At 37.4% G+C, this 16,468-nt stretch overlaps 1 protein-coding gene across 1 annotated transcript; it reads left to right on the top strand.

Moving 5' to 3' along the window:
• Nucleotides 1-861: 861 nt before the first annotated feature.
• cacng1b (calcium channel, voltage-dependent, gamma subunit 1b) lies at nucleotides 862-15,300 on the top strand (the record flags this gene model as incomplete). The annotated part of the gene is made up of 4 exons (XM_079253262.1): nucleotides 862-1,102; nucleotides 12,759-12,833; nucleotides 14,597-14,734; nucleotides 15,068-15,300. 4 exons carry the CDS (start codon nucleotides 862-864, stop codon nucleotides 15,298-15,300), a joined length of 687 nt encoding a protein of 228 aa, XP_079109388.1.
• Nucleotides 15,301-16,468: the final 1,168 nt, after the last annotated feature.

Here is a 16,468-nt window from a genome sequence, read left to right as displayed (position 1 = left end):
ATTTTAGAGGCCCCGTTATAAAAGTCCTTTTCCTGTCTTTCTAAATCTAGATCAGCTACTGACATCAGGTGGGACGCTTTTCTCCAACCTTGACAGCTCATTGGCTGAATAAGTAGATCAGTTCAGTTAGACCACAACTAATAAAGGAAATCTTCTCCCCAGGAGTCCCCTGGCACACGGTGCCTGAGACAATTGAGCTGGAAACAGATTGGATGTACCAGAGAATGTTCCAGAAAAATGATGGATTGATTGGTATTTGGCATGGCAATGAAAATTGAACAGTGATGTCAAAACTACTGGGAGGCTTGGATTCGACCGCCTTTGATGTTCTGGTCAGAACTACAGAAGTGAAGAGCTCACAATCAGTAGACTGAGTCCAAACTTTAAATGAAAGTGTTCAATCTCGGTCCACCTCCGAACATTGCAGGTAAAAGCTATGAGTACATCCAGGTACATCTACATTGGGTAGCTGAATGGCCTCAGATTACCAAAAGCAAGCAGGGAGAGAGAGGAAGAGAAGAGTGAGGTAGAAACTAGGGCACTGTGGTCTGGCCCCTTTTTACCAACCACCAGGCACAAGGCGGAAAAAGAGAAAGAAAGAGCCTTGGAGAGCAGGAGAGGAGAGGACATCGGCATTGTGAAGACGAGGGAACATCTGGAGTCAGCATCCGACGTCAAGGACCTGAAAACGGAACAGAAGCCAACTTTGGCTGCAGTCACTGTGGTCACACACACTGTTGGCACTCTCTGGCTTTTTCACGTTGCTCGTGTCAAGCGTGCACTTTCACACACACGCACATGCATATGTGCAAATACATGCATGCACACACAGCTTAGCACTCACACACAGCGAGCAGCAACATGTTTGAGGAGCAGGCGACCAAGGTCAAGATCACGTCTGTGGTGATTGTTGTTGGCATGTCGGCCATGCTGGCAGCAGTGGTGACCGACCACTGGGCTGTCCTCAGCCCTCGGGTGGAAAAGCTTAACGCTACCTGTGAGGCAGCCCACTTTGGCCTCTGGAGGCTCTGCAAGAAGAGCATCTTCATAGTGGAGGAGGACCCTCAGGGCAAGGGATGCGGCCCCATCAGCTTACCAGGAGGTACGGAATCTCTCAGTCACACAGTTGCTGAGGAAATCCCAGTTGTGGGATGATTATTTTTGTTCTTACAGTTCAGACTTAATGCTGCTTTAAGCTTAAGGTTTAAGTTGTGCATATGTTTGTTATACTGACAGGAGTTAAATATGTATCAGTAAAGTGTCTTTACTAGGTATTAGCCAGCTCTCCAGGCTGTTAAATATGTGTTTTTATTTATCTAATCAGATAGAGGTCAAATACAAGACTGGAACCAGTCAAGAATTATTCACACCTTAGTTCTAATTATAGATCTTTTTAAAGATTCAGACTTATTGAAATTTTTTTCAAAAATTCCCACTAAAACTATTTTCAGTTTAAAAAACAAAAACACTTACTTATTTCTATAAATGAAATTCTTCAGTAATAGCATTACATTGTTATTCAATAATAAATCATCTGAATAATTACCAAAGACCATCTTTGTTGAAGGAACTAAATGAAAGATTTCCTGCCATCGTGAAGCAATGATGGCAAGCCACTCTTAATCCCTGGGTCTGTTTGATTTCTCCCCCTTCAAAGATAATGGCACATGTTAGCACATATGTTGGCATGTATGTAGACATTCGCACAGACACACGGAAATGGATTTGGGCTAAATGTTTCACAGTTCCTCAGTGAGCTGATCGCTGTCTTCTGCAGAGGAAGTCACCAAACACACTGCCAATTAAGCACGCCAACAGCAGAAGTGTTTTGTTTTTACTTCACAGTTTAAAAAAATTAACTGTTTTCTTGTCTGTCAGATAAAACAAGAAGTCTAAATAATGTCAAATCTAACTGGAAAATTTGGCTTTTTTTCTAACCAGATGCAGAACTCTGTCTTAATTTAGTGGAAAGCCACTAAATTAAAAGTAAAGGAGGAAAGGGTAGCAGAATAATGGTGAGCCTCAACTTGGAGGTTTTTGCTCATGATTGCAAAGAATTGCATACAGTGTTGCAAAATAAGTGATGCAAAGTAAAATGAAGAGTCTAAATTGTCATATATATATATATATATATATATATATATATATATATATATATATTCAGATGATATATATATATATATATATATATATATATATATATATATATATATATATATATATATATATATATATATATATATATATATATATATATATATATATATATATATATATATATATATATATATATATGTGTGTATATATATATATATATATATATATATATATATATATATATATATATATATATATATATATATATATATATATATATATATATATATATACATATATATATATATATATATTTAACAGTGGTTCAGCTTTAATTACAAACTCTCTGAGCAAAGCCAGCCCTTGGGTAAACCGTGTCTCCTGGCCTCTGGCTGTGTGCGCGTGCCTTGCAGCGACACAGAGAGATTTCTCTGAGACTGTCATTGACTTTGCCTCTGGCTCCAGTACCACAGGATCAGTACAGGCCTTAATGAAGTGTGGCTTCTCGCTCCAGCTCATGAGTTAGAGTACACCTGGGAGACTCGGCAGGAACGAAAGGGAGAGAAGGAGGAGAGCAGATGGGTACATGTGGGCAGGAATGCTTCTGTTGATAGAGAGATGGAGAGCACTCATATATCTCATGAATCAGACAGAAGATGGGCAATTGACGGAAAGGCAGGCAAACAAGAAGTGTTGCAGCTACCCGTCATAAAACTGTGACATCCGAGCACTATAATCTAAAGAAATAGTTATATTACAGTTTGTCATCTTTTTTCTTTAGACAAGCCAATAACCTGTGGAATGTATGAAGAGAAGATTGCAGCTGACTGCTCAGAAATTCATCTCGGCAAATGATACAGCCCAGTGAGCACTTACCAGCATTTCAGTGTATTTCAGTTGAAAACTGCCTGATATATAGTCAGAATGGCTTACATTTCTTTATAACCAGTAAAAATGTGGTTTCAGCATGAATCTGTCACAAAATGAATTTAATGGCTGGAATAATTTCTTCAGCTTTAGATAAAAAAAAAAAAAAAAAAAAGCAGTGCCACGCTGGTAAGTGGTGTAATGACAATTTTCTAAAATCTTATTGTACTTGTGGAGGAATATTATCGAAGATGTTGCCATCTGTCTTTCATATATCAGCTGTAAAATCCTGTCGCATTAAGATAGGAAGAATATTGGCTTCTCGACTCAGATATTTTTCATTTTATTGCTAAATCTTGCAAATGTGATATTTAGTGGATGTAGTGTGACCACATTGGAAAAAAAGTCCCTAATGATCCACTGTTAAATTAATTTTACCTGTGACTTGATTATTTCTTAAATGCACAGTATTTGCAGAAAGAAGTGAATATTGGAAGGTCACTTTTTCTGCCTGTCATTGTTAGTTTTGATTTCTTCCTTTGCTTGCCTCTTTGTATGTATATGATTGCTTCTCCTGCTCTGATTAGTTTAATCTGTGACTTGTTATCCTGTGTGTAATTAGTCTAAGCACTTCCCACACAACTTGTCAGGTCATTTGTCTTGGTTCACTCATGCTGAGTTGGTTCCTGTGCTTCCGGTATCTGCACCAGTTTTCCATGAGCATTGTTTAAGGTTTTTCACTTTAGTTTATTGTTTTCTAGCGTTAATGCAAGTCTCTAATTTCCCAACTGGAACTTTTAATTTGGCTAGTTTTAAATAAACCTTTTTGTGCTTATTGTTTTTTTTATTTTAAACTGCCAGCTTTGTATCCAGGACCTAGGACAACTTTTACAGCAGGCACCCTAACTGAGCACTTCTTAGACAGGTGTCCAGCGGGTTTTAGATGTCAGGTTTGATGCAGTAGGAAAGGCAACTTGAGGTCCAAAGTTTATCCCTGTTTCAGAAAAAAACATACTTTAGCTTGCTTTTTTTTTTCATTTACACACCATATTGTATCTTTTGCAGATGGGATGAGATTCATCTATTAAGTTATGAGATTTTAAACATGTGCTGGAATTTATGAGATCCTCTATAAGCTCAGTCTACTTTTAGAAAAAAAACAATCTGCAATCTGCTTGTTTTGTATAAGGACATCAGTGAATCCCAGTATGTCTCCTTCTGTTTTGTTTTATCAGATGTTTCCCTCGAGTTTGCCTACCTTTATTCTTTTAGTTTTTTTTTCTTTTTTTGGACAGATATCAAGGCATGCCAGGAAGTTGAAAAAAAACCCAAACTTTACCTATGTCTTGCTTCAATGCCTTGACAGTCTCCTAAGTAGCTTTTAAGTGGAAAGTTCACAGGTATTTGAGCTGACAATGTTTTGCATTGATGGAAGGCCATCTGTGTAGCCTAGAGAACATTTACATAATAAAGCCCCAAAAAAGCTGGGGCAGAGATCATGTATCGAAAGTATTATCTCATAATATTAAGTAAAGTTGGAAAAAGTAAGCTGCACTAAAAAGTAAAAGATGGATCTAGGTTTACTGGTGGCAGATCAGACACATGACGGAATAAAAAGAACACATTAAGGCAGGGTCTCTCACCAGAAAAAAAAAAAAGAAAGACTTGTTGTTGGTAATTTAGAAAAGCATAATACATAAAAATGTGAATCTTCAAAACATTATTTGAGTGCTTCCTGGATTCACCAGTTCTCGACTGAGGTGTTTTCTGGATATGGTAAAGAAGACTAGATACCAGAAAAACTCCAAGGCACTCTCCTTGAAAAGGAACCAAAATGTCTTTGTGGTAGAAATGAGGAATTACCATGCTCCAACATTTACAGGACATAATATCACATGCTTTCAAGAATCTGGAGACATCTGTGCCCTGGCTTCGATCTTCAGGCCCTCGTGTGCAACTGCAAACTTGACAGTACAAACTTGAGGTAGCATCACTGTGTAGTCTCAGGAATATGATCAGAAATCATCCTCTGTTTACACAGTTCACAAAAGCAGGTCAAATCTATGCCATGCAAAGAGTGGGCTTTGTGTGAACAAGATCTAGAAACACTCATCTTTTCCCAAGCTGCTTAAAAATCCAATGAAGAAAGCTGGAAGAGTGGAACATGTTTTTGTGGCCAGATGGATCAGAAAGAAGAAGAAATAATTTTGATAGCCTGCATATCTGAGGATACAAAAGTGCATCCCTATCTATGGATTGGTCATTTGCACATCTCGATGGCTACACAATTAGAAGGCAACATGCTAACTTGTTAACTTGCTAACTTGTTAAAGTAATAACTTTAACAAGCTTAGCACTGGGGAAAAAAGGATTAAAAAAAAAAGATTACCTCACTCTTCTGGCTGCAGAATTATCCATGCTTTCACAGCAAATTGCATTTGCTTGGGCTGAACATGAGAAGGAATAGTCTGTATATTACAGGTAAGGTAAGCTGTGATGCCTAAACCTAACCAAACAGTGAGTGAGAACAAAAGTGAAGGGAATTCATTTGAGAAATGATTTAATAAACAGTATATAAAAATTCAGAGGGATTTAAGAAACAATGGGCCTTGTCCATTCCAGACATTCTTTTTTTTGTCAGTACTTCTTTTGTAAAAAAAATTGATTAAATGCTGAGAGATTGTAGCGTTGCATTATGAGTCAGCTGCATTAAGAAGCACAGATAAACACATTTATTGAACAAACTGCTCAGAGGGTTGTCAGGACAAAAATGTGATAACAAAATTCCCAGTGGCTGTTTTGCTTGGCTGCAAGATGTTGTGACATGAATATAACATGAAGTGACATGCTGATTGGTCATTTCATGTTCACATGTTTCACAGCGATGCGATTTGCTACTTGTTTCGTGTGATAAAGAGATGTCAATTAAAATAATAAATAATTCTACTCTGTTTCAAAGCAAGATGATTAACCCAAAAAAATGTAAGCAGGTTTTCTGGGCAATCCAGGGCTAGCAACTACCTGAAATAACCCCTCAGTTATAAGTTTGTGCTTAATTAATAAACCGCTTCTGTAGGTTTTGCACAACAGAATTTAACCTGTAATTATTGTCAATTGCAACTAATTTCATACTAATTTAAAACCAGCACTAAAACACTAATGTCAAATAGCTGTAATGATTCATAAATATATATTTACATTGTAGGATGTACAAGCCAGAACTCTAATACGATTTCTGTAACTACAAATCCAAAGAGAGAGAAGCTGTGTAGCCAGTAACACCACACTACTGTTACTGTATCTGCATCTCAGCTTATTGTTTTGAGCACAAGCAAAGAAAAAGGTTCTTGAATAAAAAACAAGAAACAGGTTGACGGTGAAGGAACTATAACAGATTACATCCTTGATGAACCATATACCCAAGCAAGCAACGGTGATTGGACTTAATAACATAAATTTGCATTTCCCAAACAGAGAGGGAGCTATTCATCAAGAGGAGCATGTGAAAACACTGTTTCATATATTGCAGTTACCCTGCTTTTTTGATGGGGGTGTATAACAAAAGCAGCAAAACAGTGAACCCAAATGACTTTTGAAATTAGCTTCCCACAAATGACGCATGACAGCTTGAGTGCTGTAAAAATCAAACCAGCCCTTTATGGATCACATCATGCAGCACGGCTGGGAAATAAAGAGTCTAAATGGAGCTTTTGTGTGCATATTCCTACATATGCATGCACAAAGAAGCGAGGGAGAAGGCTTTATTATCGGAGATGTTTCAGAGCTTTTACGTGGTCAAGCATCAAGTTTTCCAGTCCTGCAATGGAAAGAAATTACCCCCAAAGCACATCTCCACGTATTCCCCTGATTTTCTTTCTTCTGTTGCCTCAGTGATGACCGCTGTTCATGCACTAAAAAACAACTATGTCACCTTGTGCCACCATTTTCCTTTTTTTTTCGACACCATTTTCCTCTTCAGTGTGCCAGCATCTTGTTCTGTGTGGAGAAAAAAACCATTGTGGAGGTCAAGCACTAAAAATTAACCTCTTGCAAATCACTTAAAATAATACTCCTGATAGAAATTGATATATTTAAGATAACTCTTGCTATCCTTGATGACAAGTGGTCATGACAATGACAATCATATCTTGCTGTTTTGGCTTTCATAAAAAAAAAGTCAAGCCATGCATGTGCATGCATGCGGGATCATGAGGGAAGTGAAGCCTCTTCTGTGCTGTTGTGTCCCAGTTACCAGAGCTCCTGGTGGAATAGCCATTGAAATACCATGCATCTCTTTCACATTGACCCTGAACCAGTTGGTCATTTTGTGTTGCTAGAATAAGAAACTACTCACGTGCATTAACCTAATAGCATACATTTTCCATTTCAGTCCTCTAAAAAATAGAACCTATATGTACAAACATGTTGCGAATCATCTATAGGGTCATTATAAAGGAGAGTATCAAAGTGCCATATTTCAGGGATGGGTTAATCAGTTGAAAAAATGCAAAAGAGCTCGAAAAGAGTAGGAACTCTTTTAGAGTTGGAAAGGTTACTGTGAATGGTGGTGAATGATGAGTAAGGAAATGGCAAATTAAAAGCTGCACATCAAAGAGACGGGGCAGTAGTTTAATGGAAAGAGGTGAAACTAAAATGACAAGCGATACCTCGCTCTAATCACCCTTCTGCTGGAACTAAATCTCCCCATTAGCCCGACTGCAAGGTCGATTTTACGCACCCAGATGTTTGGTCTCCCCACTGAATGTTTACTATTTGAAATGATGATCACACCAGATTTGTTCTGAACTATTTCCAAACGTTTTTACTATCAGAGAATGTGAGTGTTTATGTATTCAAACTATTTCTCACCAGTTAATGATTAACTCAGTAAAATGCAGTGAATAATTTTGTGAGAAAAATTACAACTTCCCAGCATTTAATCAATCATAAAACAATAATGAAAACATGGCCGACTAATCTAATCGTTTACATGTATCACACCTTTTTCTCTGTTTCAGCACCAAGGTTTGTTTTGAGGGGTTTCAGTCCGCTTCTTTCACTAGTTCTTCAGTTTATACTTTTTCAAGGTTTTTTTCTTTCCTGTTGTTTGCCTTTTTCACAAACCAGAGATATCAAGTTGCTTTATTTTAAGATTATTTTCACCTCTTCCAGTTTATATCCTCACATATTCCCTTTCTTTCTGCCTGCTGCTCTGTTGACTTAATGCGCTCACTAACAGCATCAGCATTGCTCAGATCCTGTCTCTGATCTGTCTGCTCGGTTTTGTCAGTTTGGATTTTGTTTGTTTGCATTTTCACTCATGTCTTATTAATTCCAAACTTTCTGCACCTGTGATGCCTTCTGCTTTCCTGGTACGTTTATTAAAATTTTTGGAATCTGAACGCTCACTTTTGCGTCCCTCGTGTACCCCTGTTGTAGGGAACAACACCAAGTCACTGGTTTAAACGTGATAAACTGGGTCACAATCTACACCTGGTGGCAATATCAAGTTTGTTGAAAAGGGAGCCAAAAACAACATGTTGTCTTTTTGGGACTAAGTGGTGCATACCGAAGCAGATGGAAGCCTCAACACTACTTTTTCACTCACACCACAAAAGTAAATGCTCCATCATCAGAAATTTGAGTTGAATTTGTTCCTATGGGCATGGATGCAAAAGTCAAGGAACAAAAAAAAAGAGCACTTCAGTCCTGTGCACATTTCAACTTAGCATTCAACAAATCAGCTAGAAAATCTGAGATAAAAACCCAGAGAAGACAGAAAGAGTTGGAGCAATAATATGTCCGTCCAAATGGGGCAAAACTCAAAAGGATCCTTTCCAAACACTTCTTCCCATTAGACATCAAATCAAGCAGCACCCTCAAACAGAAACTGGTTCACCCAACACAAGCTGAGTGGTGTTGTAAAAGCAGTACAGCAAGGTATGTTTAGACCTTTTACTTGGAGAGAGCAAATTGCATTCTCATTAACACAACGGACAACACAGGAGAACTAGATCTACAGGTCGATATTCAGGCCTGTTTCCATCTCCAGGAAAAAGGACACTTCTTCGATGATAGTTATGGACACACTTTGGACAGAAAAGACAGATAACTTGTGAAAGGTGTCAAGACAGACATTATTGTTCAACTGGAGAAACGTTTCTGAATGGAGCAGGTTGTCTGAGCTATCACACTCCTGACACTGACAATGCAGCCTTGACACCAGGAGGTTTCACTACAGTTCCCACACTGGAACATGTAAGGATTTTCAGTCACGCAGGTAAACATTTACCAGGTGTTGATGACTGAATGACCAATAGAATGGTCGGGGACACCATGTGACCTTAATGACTTAATGACTTAATGACCTTAAGAAATAGAAGTCTAATTGCATTTATTTGAGCTCTTACAATTTCCATGACCAAAATATCTGAAAATCTACAACAACAACCAGAAATAAGATGGGAAAATAAGCTGAAGAAAAGCAAACTTACACTGTACACGCAGACAGTAAAGGTTTTTTTGGGGGAACAAATACATTTTCCTGTTTTCTCTGTTATCCCTCTTAGTTTAATCTGGATCAAGAAACAGTAGTAGCACTTTCATTTTCTTTTCTTTGTGTAATTCAGATAACTTTTTATTTTATCTGTGTATTGCCAGACAATCATTACATTTCCATATAAGCTAATGACTCTAGCTACACCCAAACAGATATTAGCTTAGATTAGCTTTACCCCAGAGGTAAAGACACAAAATGAGAGAAAAGTAATGAAAATAATATATTTTCAGATCTCAGCTGCACTGTGACCCTGCCTCTAATTTATCCTGCCAGTGTTTCCAGACCCTCTCAGAAACACTCTCATCCGTGCACATAGACACACATACGCATGCACATAGAACCCTTGATATATGCTTTTACATGTGTAAATAGATAGGACCAGCCAAGACCTGCAGCAGTCTGTTGCTAGGTTACGGCTTTAGTGAGTCTTTCTCATCCTGGGTAACAAACAGCTCCTCTGTTGCTTAGCACACACATACACACGGTCACGTAGCATGTGTGCATAAGCACACACGCACTAACACACAAACTCTGTCTGTCCCTGTGTGGACAGAGACAGCACCTGTCTGCTTTATGGTTTTAATCTCAGCAAGAAAGGATAGCAAGCAGAGTAAAGAAATAACACTCACTTGGCTTTTAGGTCTTCTCTACCCCTCCCTCTTAGGTAAGCTGCCTTTAGAGACAGCAAACGGATAGATAGATGCGTGTTCCTCAGAGTAATTTCTCTGCAGATACGAGGCGTTATCAAAGATTGTGGTCAAAGGACAAAGGTTGAACAAGCAAAGAGCAGAAATGCAGAATTTCTGTGGAAAAATGTGTGATTCTTGTGAACTCAGGCAAACTAAAGGATTTAAGTTTTTTATTTTATTTTAAGATGATGGTAAGTCACAGAACTTTTCTGTGTTTTGAGAGGGAATGCTGGTCACTGCAACCAAACAGACAAAGAAAACTGGAAAAGCTGTGCATGATGACTACAGGTTTACAAATGAGGTTGCTACAGTGTGGTTTTATGCAAAGATTTAGGGGGCATTTACCGCAGGATGGTCCGGGGGACTCTCTTCCATGAGCTCTGATTTATAAGAAAATTCACACCTTGGATTGATTTGGTTTGAGTTCCTTCTGCACTTAATTAATACTGACTAAACCACATGGAGAGCGACAAGTAGTTAAAAAAAAAAATGCTCAAAACAGCCACTGGTATCTTTCTGCTTTTGCCAAATTCTTCATCAGAAGTAAACTGTAAACAATAGAGCCAATGAATTATTGGGTCTCCTAATATTACTGTAGTTTACACAGCGTAGTCATTTTTCTAAAGTTATCCAGGATCAGCAGCAGTTGAGTCAGCGAGTTACTCTGCACACAACATGGTTGATATACGTCACTTGTCTTTTGGTCCACTGGATAGTCCATTTGCAAGTTAACCAAGACCTCTGCTTCTTTGGTCTGCACCAGAGTCCAGTTGGTGTTTACACTGTCCCAAACTAATGGTGGTATCCATGGAAGCCAACCATGGTCTGTTTAAGGCAATCCAAACAGCAGCACTCTTTGGGACATCTGCACTTCTAACGCTCCTTAAAATGGTGTATGTCAACAGAAACAGAAATAATATGACTAAATAAGTGTTCAAGTGTTCAGTATTTGAAGTTCATTAGTACAAGATGTGTTCATAGATGTTTGGACCAAATTGTGCAGGTGTAACGAGCATGCCTTTACTCTGTGGTTGTGATTGATGATTATTAACATGATTGGTTATTTTTACACATGCCCCTAAATGGAGAGAAAGAAATCTGGATAAAAAAAAAAACCAGTGATTAAGCAGCACCATGAGTAAAGCAGGATTCTAGGCTGATAATAGGCCATGATTTGTTTTCATCAAATGTGAAATGACTTGGATGTGCGTGTTGGATGATGCTTTGTTGATCTTAATGAAATAAAACATTTATTTTGTCAGTTTAATTGCTACAAATTTACAACCTAACTATAATTATAAAGTGGGACTCTAGTTATTATTATGTGTTGTTATATTTGTGTTGTTATATTTATAACTTTTGAAAGTCAACTCACAACAAAGTTACTTTAACTCTACGTGAGAGTGGATCAATGATCCTGTATAGTCTCAAACTGACTTGACTATAATTCATGGAAGATCTATTTCTGTGAGGGCACAGACACTGGTTTTATGTACTGAGAATAGTTGATTGTTTGGGTGTGTTGGCATCAGTGAAACAGGAAAGTTTGCAGCTAATGTTGTAGCAACAAAGTTAAGAAGGGAAACTGTGAAGTCTGAGACTGTGGATCAAACAAGGATGAACTGAGTTGAGTTTAAGATTTTGGAACAGATATAGGACTTAAATTATCACAATTTCCTGGATATTAGCTGATTCTTTTTTCCACATTATTTGAATCCTTTGACCTAAATGATGTGGCAAATATATGAATATCTACTGGCTTCGGAATTATTTAGTGTTTCATGAAAGACATCCTCATCATGGAATACACACAAAGACGAATCATACCCCCTTCGAGTTAAAGGCGATTAATATAGCTGTTGAATAAGGAAACAGAGCTGCTGCAGACTGGGTGAAGGTGTGTTCTATAGCTCAGAAATGACAGTAACTTGAGTCCTCCTGACACTGAATAATAGGAAGGAAGACTAAGAGACAGACTTTTGTAATCTACTGGAATAAAGGCAGGAATTTTGCCATCATCAGTCAAAAGTCATGGCTTTTATATTTAGTGTTCAGTATATGTTCATACCTTTACCTATGGTTTCCAGCTGTGGGTAATGAGCTTCCTCTGCAGCATGTCCAGCTTGACCTTTGGAAAACCACTAAGGATCTCAAAAAAGAGTTGCTGTCTGTCTTCATTGTAAAGTAGCATAACATGGTTTGGACATTTTGAGTGATATTTCCAGTAGGAGATGCTGAGAGTGTGGTGACTTAACTGCTGTTGGTGTCTTTCTTTTAAAGTTTAAGGATTTGTCCTGGAAAATGATTGATGTGGGCAACAAATCCAAAAGCCACACAGTGATTATCTCAGGCGTGTCTCATTAAAATAGGTGTCATTTTCAGCTCAATAATGGAATTCACTGAGATTTTACACAGCATGTGTAAGTGTTAGCAGCAGACACACACAGATACAACCTGACAGAGCTTTTTTTCTGCTCCTCCTGCTTCATCTTCTTTTCACTGTCTCCTTCTAATCCTCCTGTTGCCCTTCCTGTCTTTTGCTGCAGCAAAAAACTGTTCCTACTTCAAACACTTCACATCGGGGGAGGAAGCTGAAGTTTTTGAAGTGAAGACCCAGAAAGGTGGGTGTCTTCTTATAGTCAGTCAGACAGGAGTCACCACTGCATGCAAATGTATATCTGGTGATGAGAACAAAAAAAAAATCTTCCAGAATCATTTATAGAAATGTAAGAAGAAATGATTAGACATTTAATAAAACAACATTTTTTTCAGATTTATTTATTGTCAGATGTTACACAAATTTTCCATGATTATGTTCTCTCTGTTTGAAGAAATGCACACAAATCCCTGCTGTGCTTTTGCTCCTAACATCAGACATGTTGAGACCATTTTTTTTCTGTCTAGGTCTGCTTTCTTTGTTTTCTTTTACTGTCAATGTTTTAAATCCAACAGATTTCCTCGAGACACACTGCTTTTTTCACTTTTTGGTTGATGCTTTCAGTTTTAGGACTAAAGCATCAGAGAACACACAGCTAGACTCATTCATTGCAAAGATATCAAAACAATACGTTTATGTTTTTCTACTCTGCAGAAACTCACACATCTGAAACAACACTTTGTCATAGGAAATTTTTTTTCTAGTGTGAAGAAAAACACAATGCAAAAATAAAAGAACTGTAGGATTGGGATGACTGGCGCCTCTTTCCAGTAAGCAACCTAGTGTCTGTAAATTTTGTACTTTAAAATTTGAGGAACAGGGGATTTTTTTGTGACATAATCTTCCTGGTTTCTATTGGTGGTCCATGAAGTATTGCCCTTTCACATCTGCTTCATCATATCCCTGAAAACACTGACTGAATAAAGCCATGAAACAACAGCTATAACTGTAGGGATCCAGATTCAGGCATCATCCAAAACATGATGAAGAGGTTATCCTATCTTAAAACAAAGGTTTCAGTTCCCACTCATCTTCAGAGCATTAGAGTTCTAAACATATTTGTTTAGATTTATCACTTTAAAACATTTCAGTTTTATAAAAGATGATTTATGCTTTAAACTCTAGAAAAGACTAAAAAATACTGTCAGAACAAAAAGATAATCAATTCACTTAAAGATGAATCCTCTGCAAAAGCAAACAATTGGAAAAATAAATACAAATCTAACTGTTAAAAACTTAAGTATCACACTCCGCTTTGTATTTCTGTAGTTTGATTTCTGTTTTCTTTAACAGAATTTCATCTATTTACATTCAGTCTCCCACCTATCAGCTTGCATTCAGTGGTCCTCCACTTTTATTACACTAACTCTAACATGTTATGCAGTTATCACTGCAAAGGTGACAAAATTAACACTACAGTGGAGTTAAAAAGAGGCAAAAACTGTAGAAAAATCATCCATTGTATCAGCTTTAGGAGAATTAAAAAACATAACAGAGTAACTAAACTAAGATGCAAAGGTGACGGCAATGTGCACGTGGCATTATTTCAGAGTCTGAGTGTTTGGAGAAAAAGGATTATCAGGATGTATTTTTTTCACTGCTGAATGCTTTGAGAAGCAAAGAAATAAAAAGGAGTGGAGGCAGGAAGACAGAGACATGGTCTAATCATCTCATAAGCCTAAAGCATCTTATCTGTCATGTAAATTAAATTATTGCTAGTTGGATAAATGACTGTATTTTCTGAAGTGAGGCTAATCTAAAGGATTATTGTTTGTGTCATAACTCAGCTGGATGCTATTGAAACAGTTATTATGTTAACAATACTGTACTGCAGCCTTCCCATCTGTTCTTAAACTCTGTTTCAATGTTTTATCACTGTCTCTTCCCCCTCCATCTCCTGATATTTCCATCCTCTGCTTTGTCACTCTTATCCATTTCTCCTCTCAGAGTATAATATCTCAGCAGCAGCTATTGCCATCTTCAGCCTGTTCTTCATGATCCTTGGGACCTTGTGTGTCATCTTCTCCTTTGGGAAGGGGCGGGACTACTTGCTCCGGCCTGCTGGGATGTTCTTCGCCTTTGCAGGTCGGATGTGCAGATGATGACAAATTTTGTTTCCCATTTTAGGTCACATCTAATGTTGAAATAGCGTGTCTCTTGGAAATCTTCTTCCACAGACTTTTGTTAAACAAATACTTGTCAGTGAGCTTGTTTAGGGTTGCTAAAGAGAATTTTTTTTACACAACCGGAAATTAAACTCTTAAAATGTTCAAATTATTTTTCATATGTGTAACTCTCATTCATTGCTGTCCAATGTGTCACTAAATTAAAAAAAAAACCAAAACAACTGATGAATGCAAATGATACCTCTGGTTTGGAAAGCTTTTTACAAGTTATTGTCTCTGTTTTGGTATGCAGGCCTTTGCATCATCATTTCCGTTGAGGTAATGCGTCAATCTGTCAAGCGAATGATCGACAGCGATGACACCATCTGGATTGAATATTATTACTCCTGGTCCTTTACCTGTGCCTGTGCCTCTTTCACCCTCCTCATTCTCAGTGGAGTTGCCCTACTTCTTATCTCCATGCCCCATATGCCTCGTAACCCCTGGGAGACCTGCATGGACGCTGAGCCTGACACCTTAGATTAGCTACAGGTGATTCAACAGGCAAATCTGCTTCAAAATGGCAAAAAATTCAAGTGGTTTTGCAGTTTTCAGCCCTTTAACTACCTGTGTGAAAAAATATTACAACTGAAGAAATACATACAACTTACTGAAAAAGCTCAGAAAGCAGGTGGTAGTCTGCAAAATGTTTCCAATTCTAAACATTTTTTTAAATTTATTTTTTTCATATCCACTTTTTATCTGTTGTGTGAGTAAGGAACATCTACAAGCTGCTGGGTTTGTGGAAGTTTCAACTCGTCACCTCCTCTAAACACAATCTAAGCCTAAGAATGATAAAGTATTAAAAACAAAAGCAGAAATTTCTGAGAGTAAGACACAAAGCGTATAGGAGATGTTTTGCTTGTCCAAGTACACAAGTTAAACATATTAAAGCAGACTGAAGCTGTGTAGTCTAATATTTCACTTTTACTTCTATTAAACACATTTTCAAGATGTGCAGGCTACACAACAAACGCATTGTATATTGACATGGACGATGTCTATTATTCTGGGGAACAACAGCTTTTGTCTGGAATCTCTTTTATACATCTGATGCACTTTTTTGATCTATAATCATGGTTTTCAGACGAAGCAGGTCAGTTTTAAACACTAAAAATCTGAATGAAATGGCTACAAGTGTTGAAAAATAAGGTCTGATTTGATATTTAAAATGGTTGCAGTTCTATGTTGTTCCTTTTTTATTGTCTGATCTGTTTTGTTTGCTTTATTAATGAATACTATTGCAATCAACTTCTGTACCCAAGTTAAAAAAAAAAAAAAAAAAAAAAAAAAACTGTAGTTGATGGATGGACAGAAAAAGTTATTTATAATGTGTCACGTAACTCTACATGCCCTTACTTTTTATTGTAAGTTTAGAAAAATCATTCAATTTCGGGGGGGATTCTGTCTTTTCTTTATTCTTCATTTTAGAAAATTAAAACGTTTTTGTAGTTTCTTTCTTTTATAAAATCTGAAAATGTAAATATCATTTAAAAAAATGCTATTAGCCTGGTTAGCGCCAGTTCTTTCCTGTGTTTGTCTGCTATACACATGTAAACAAAGGAGAGGTGTGTACATTATTAATAACCTTTAATGATCCATGCTTATTTGTGACAATAAACCAAGGAGATAGCAGCACACAATCTGATGTTTC

The sequence above is a fragment of the Telmatherina bonti genome (assembly GCF_933228915.1).
Source record: "Telmatherina bonti genome assembly, chromosome: 14".
Taxonomy (NCBI): Eukaryota; Metazoa; Chordata; class Actinopteri; order Atheriniformes; family Telmatherinidae; genus Telmatherina; species Telmatherina bonti.
This window is presented reverse-complemented; position numbering and strand designations above follow the sequence as displayed.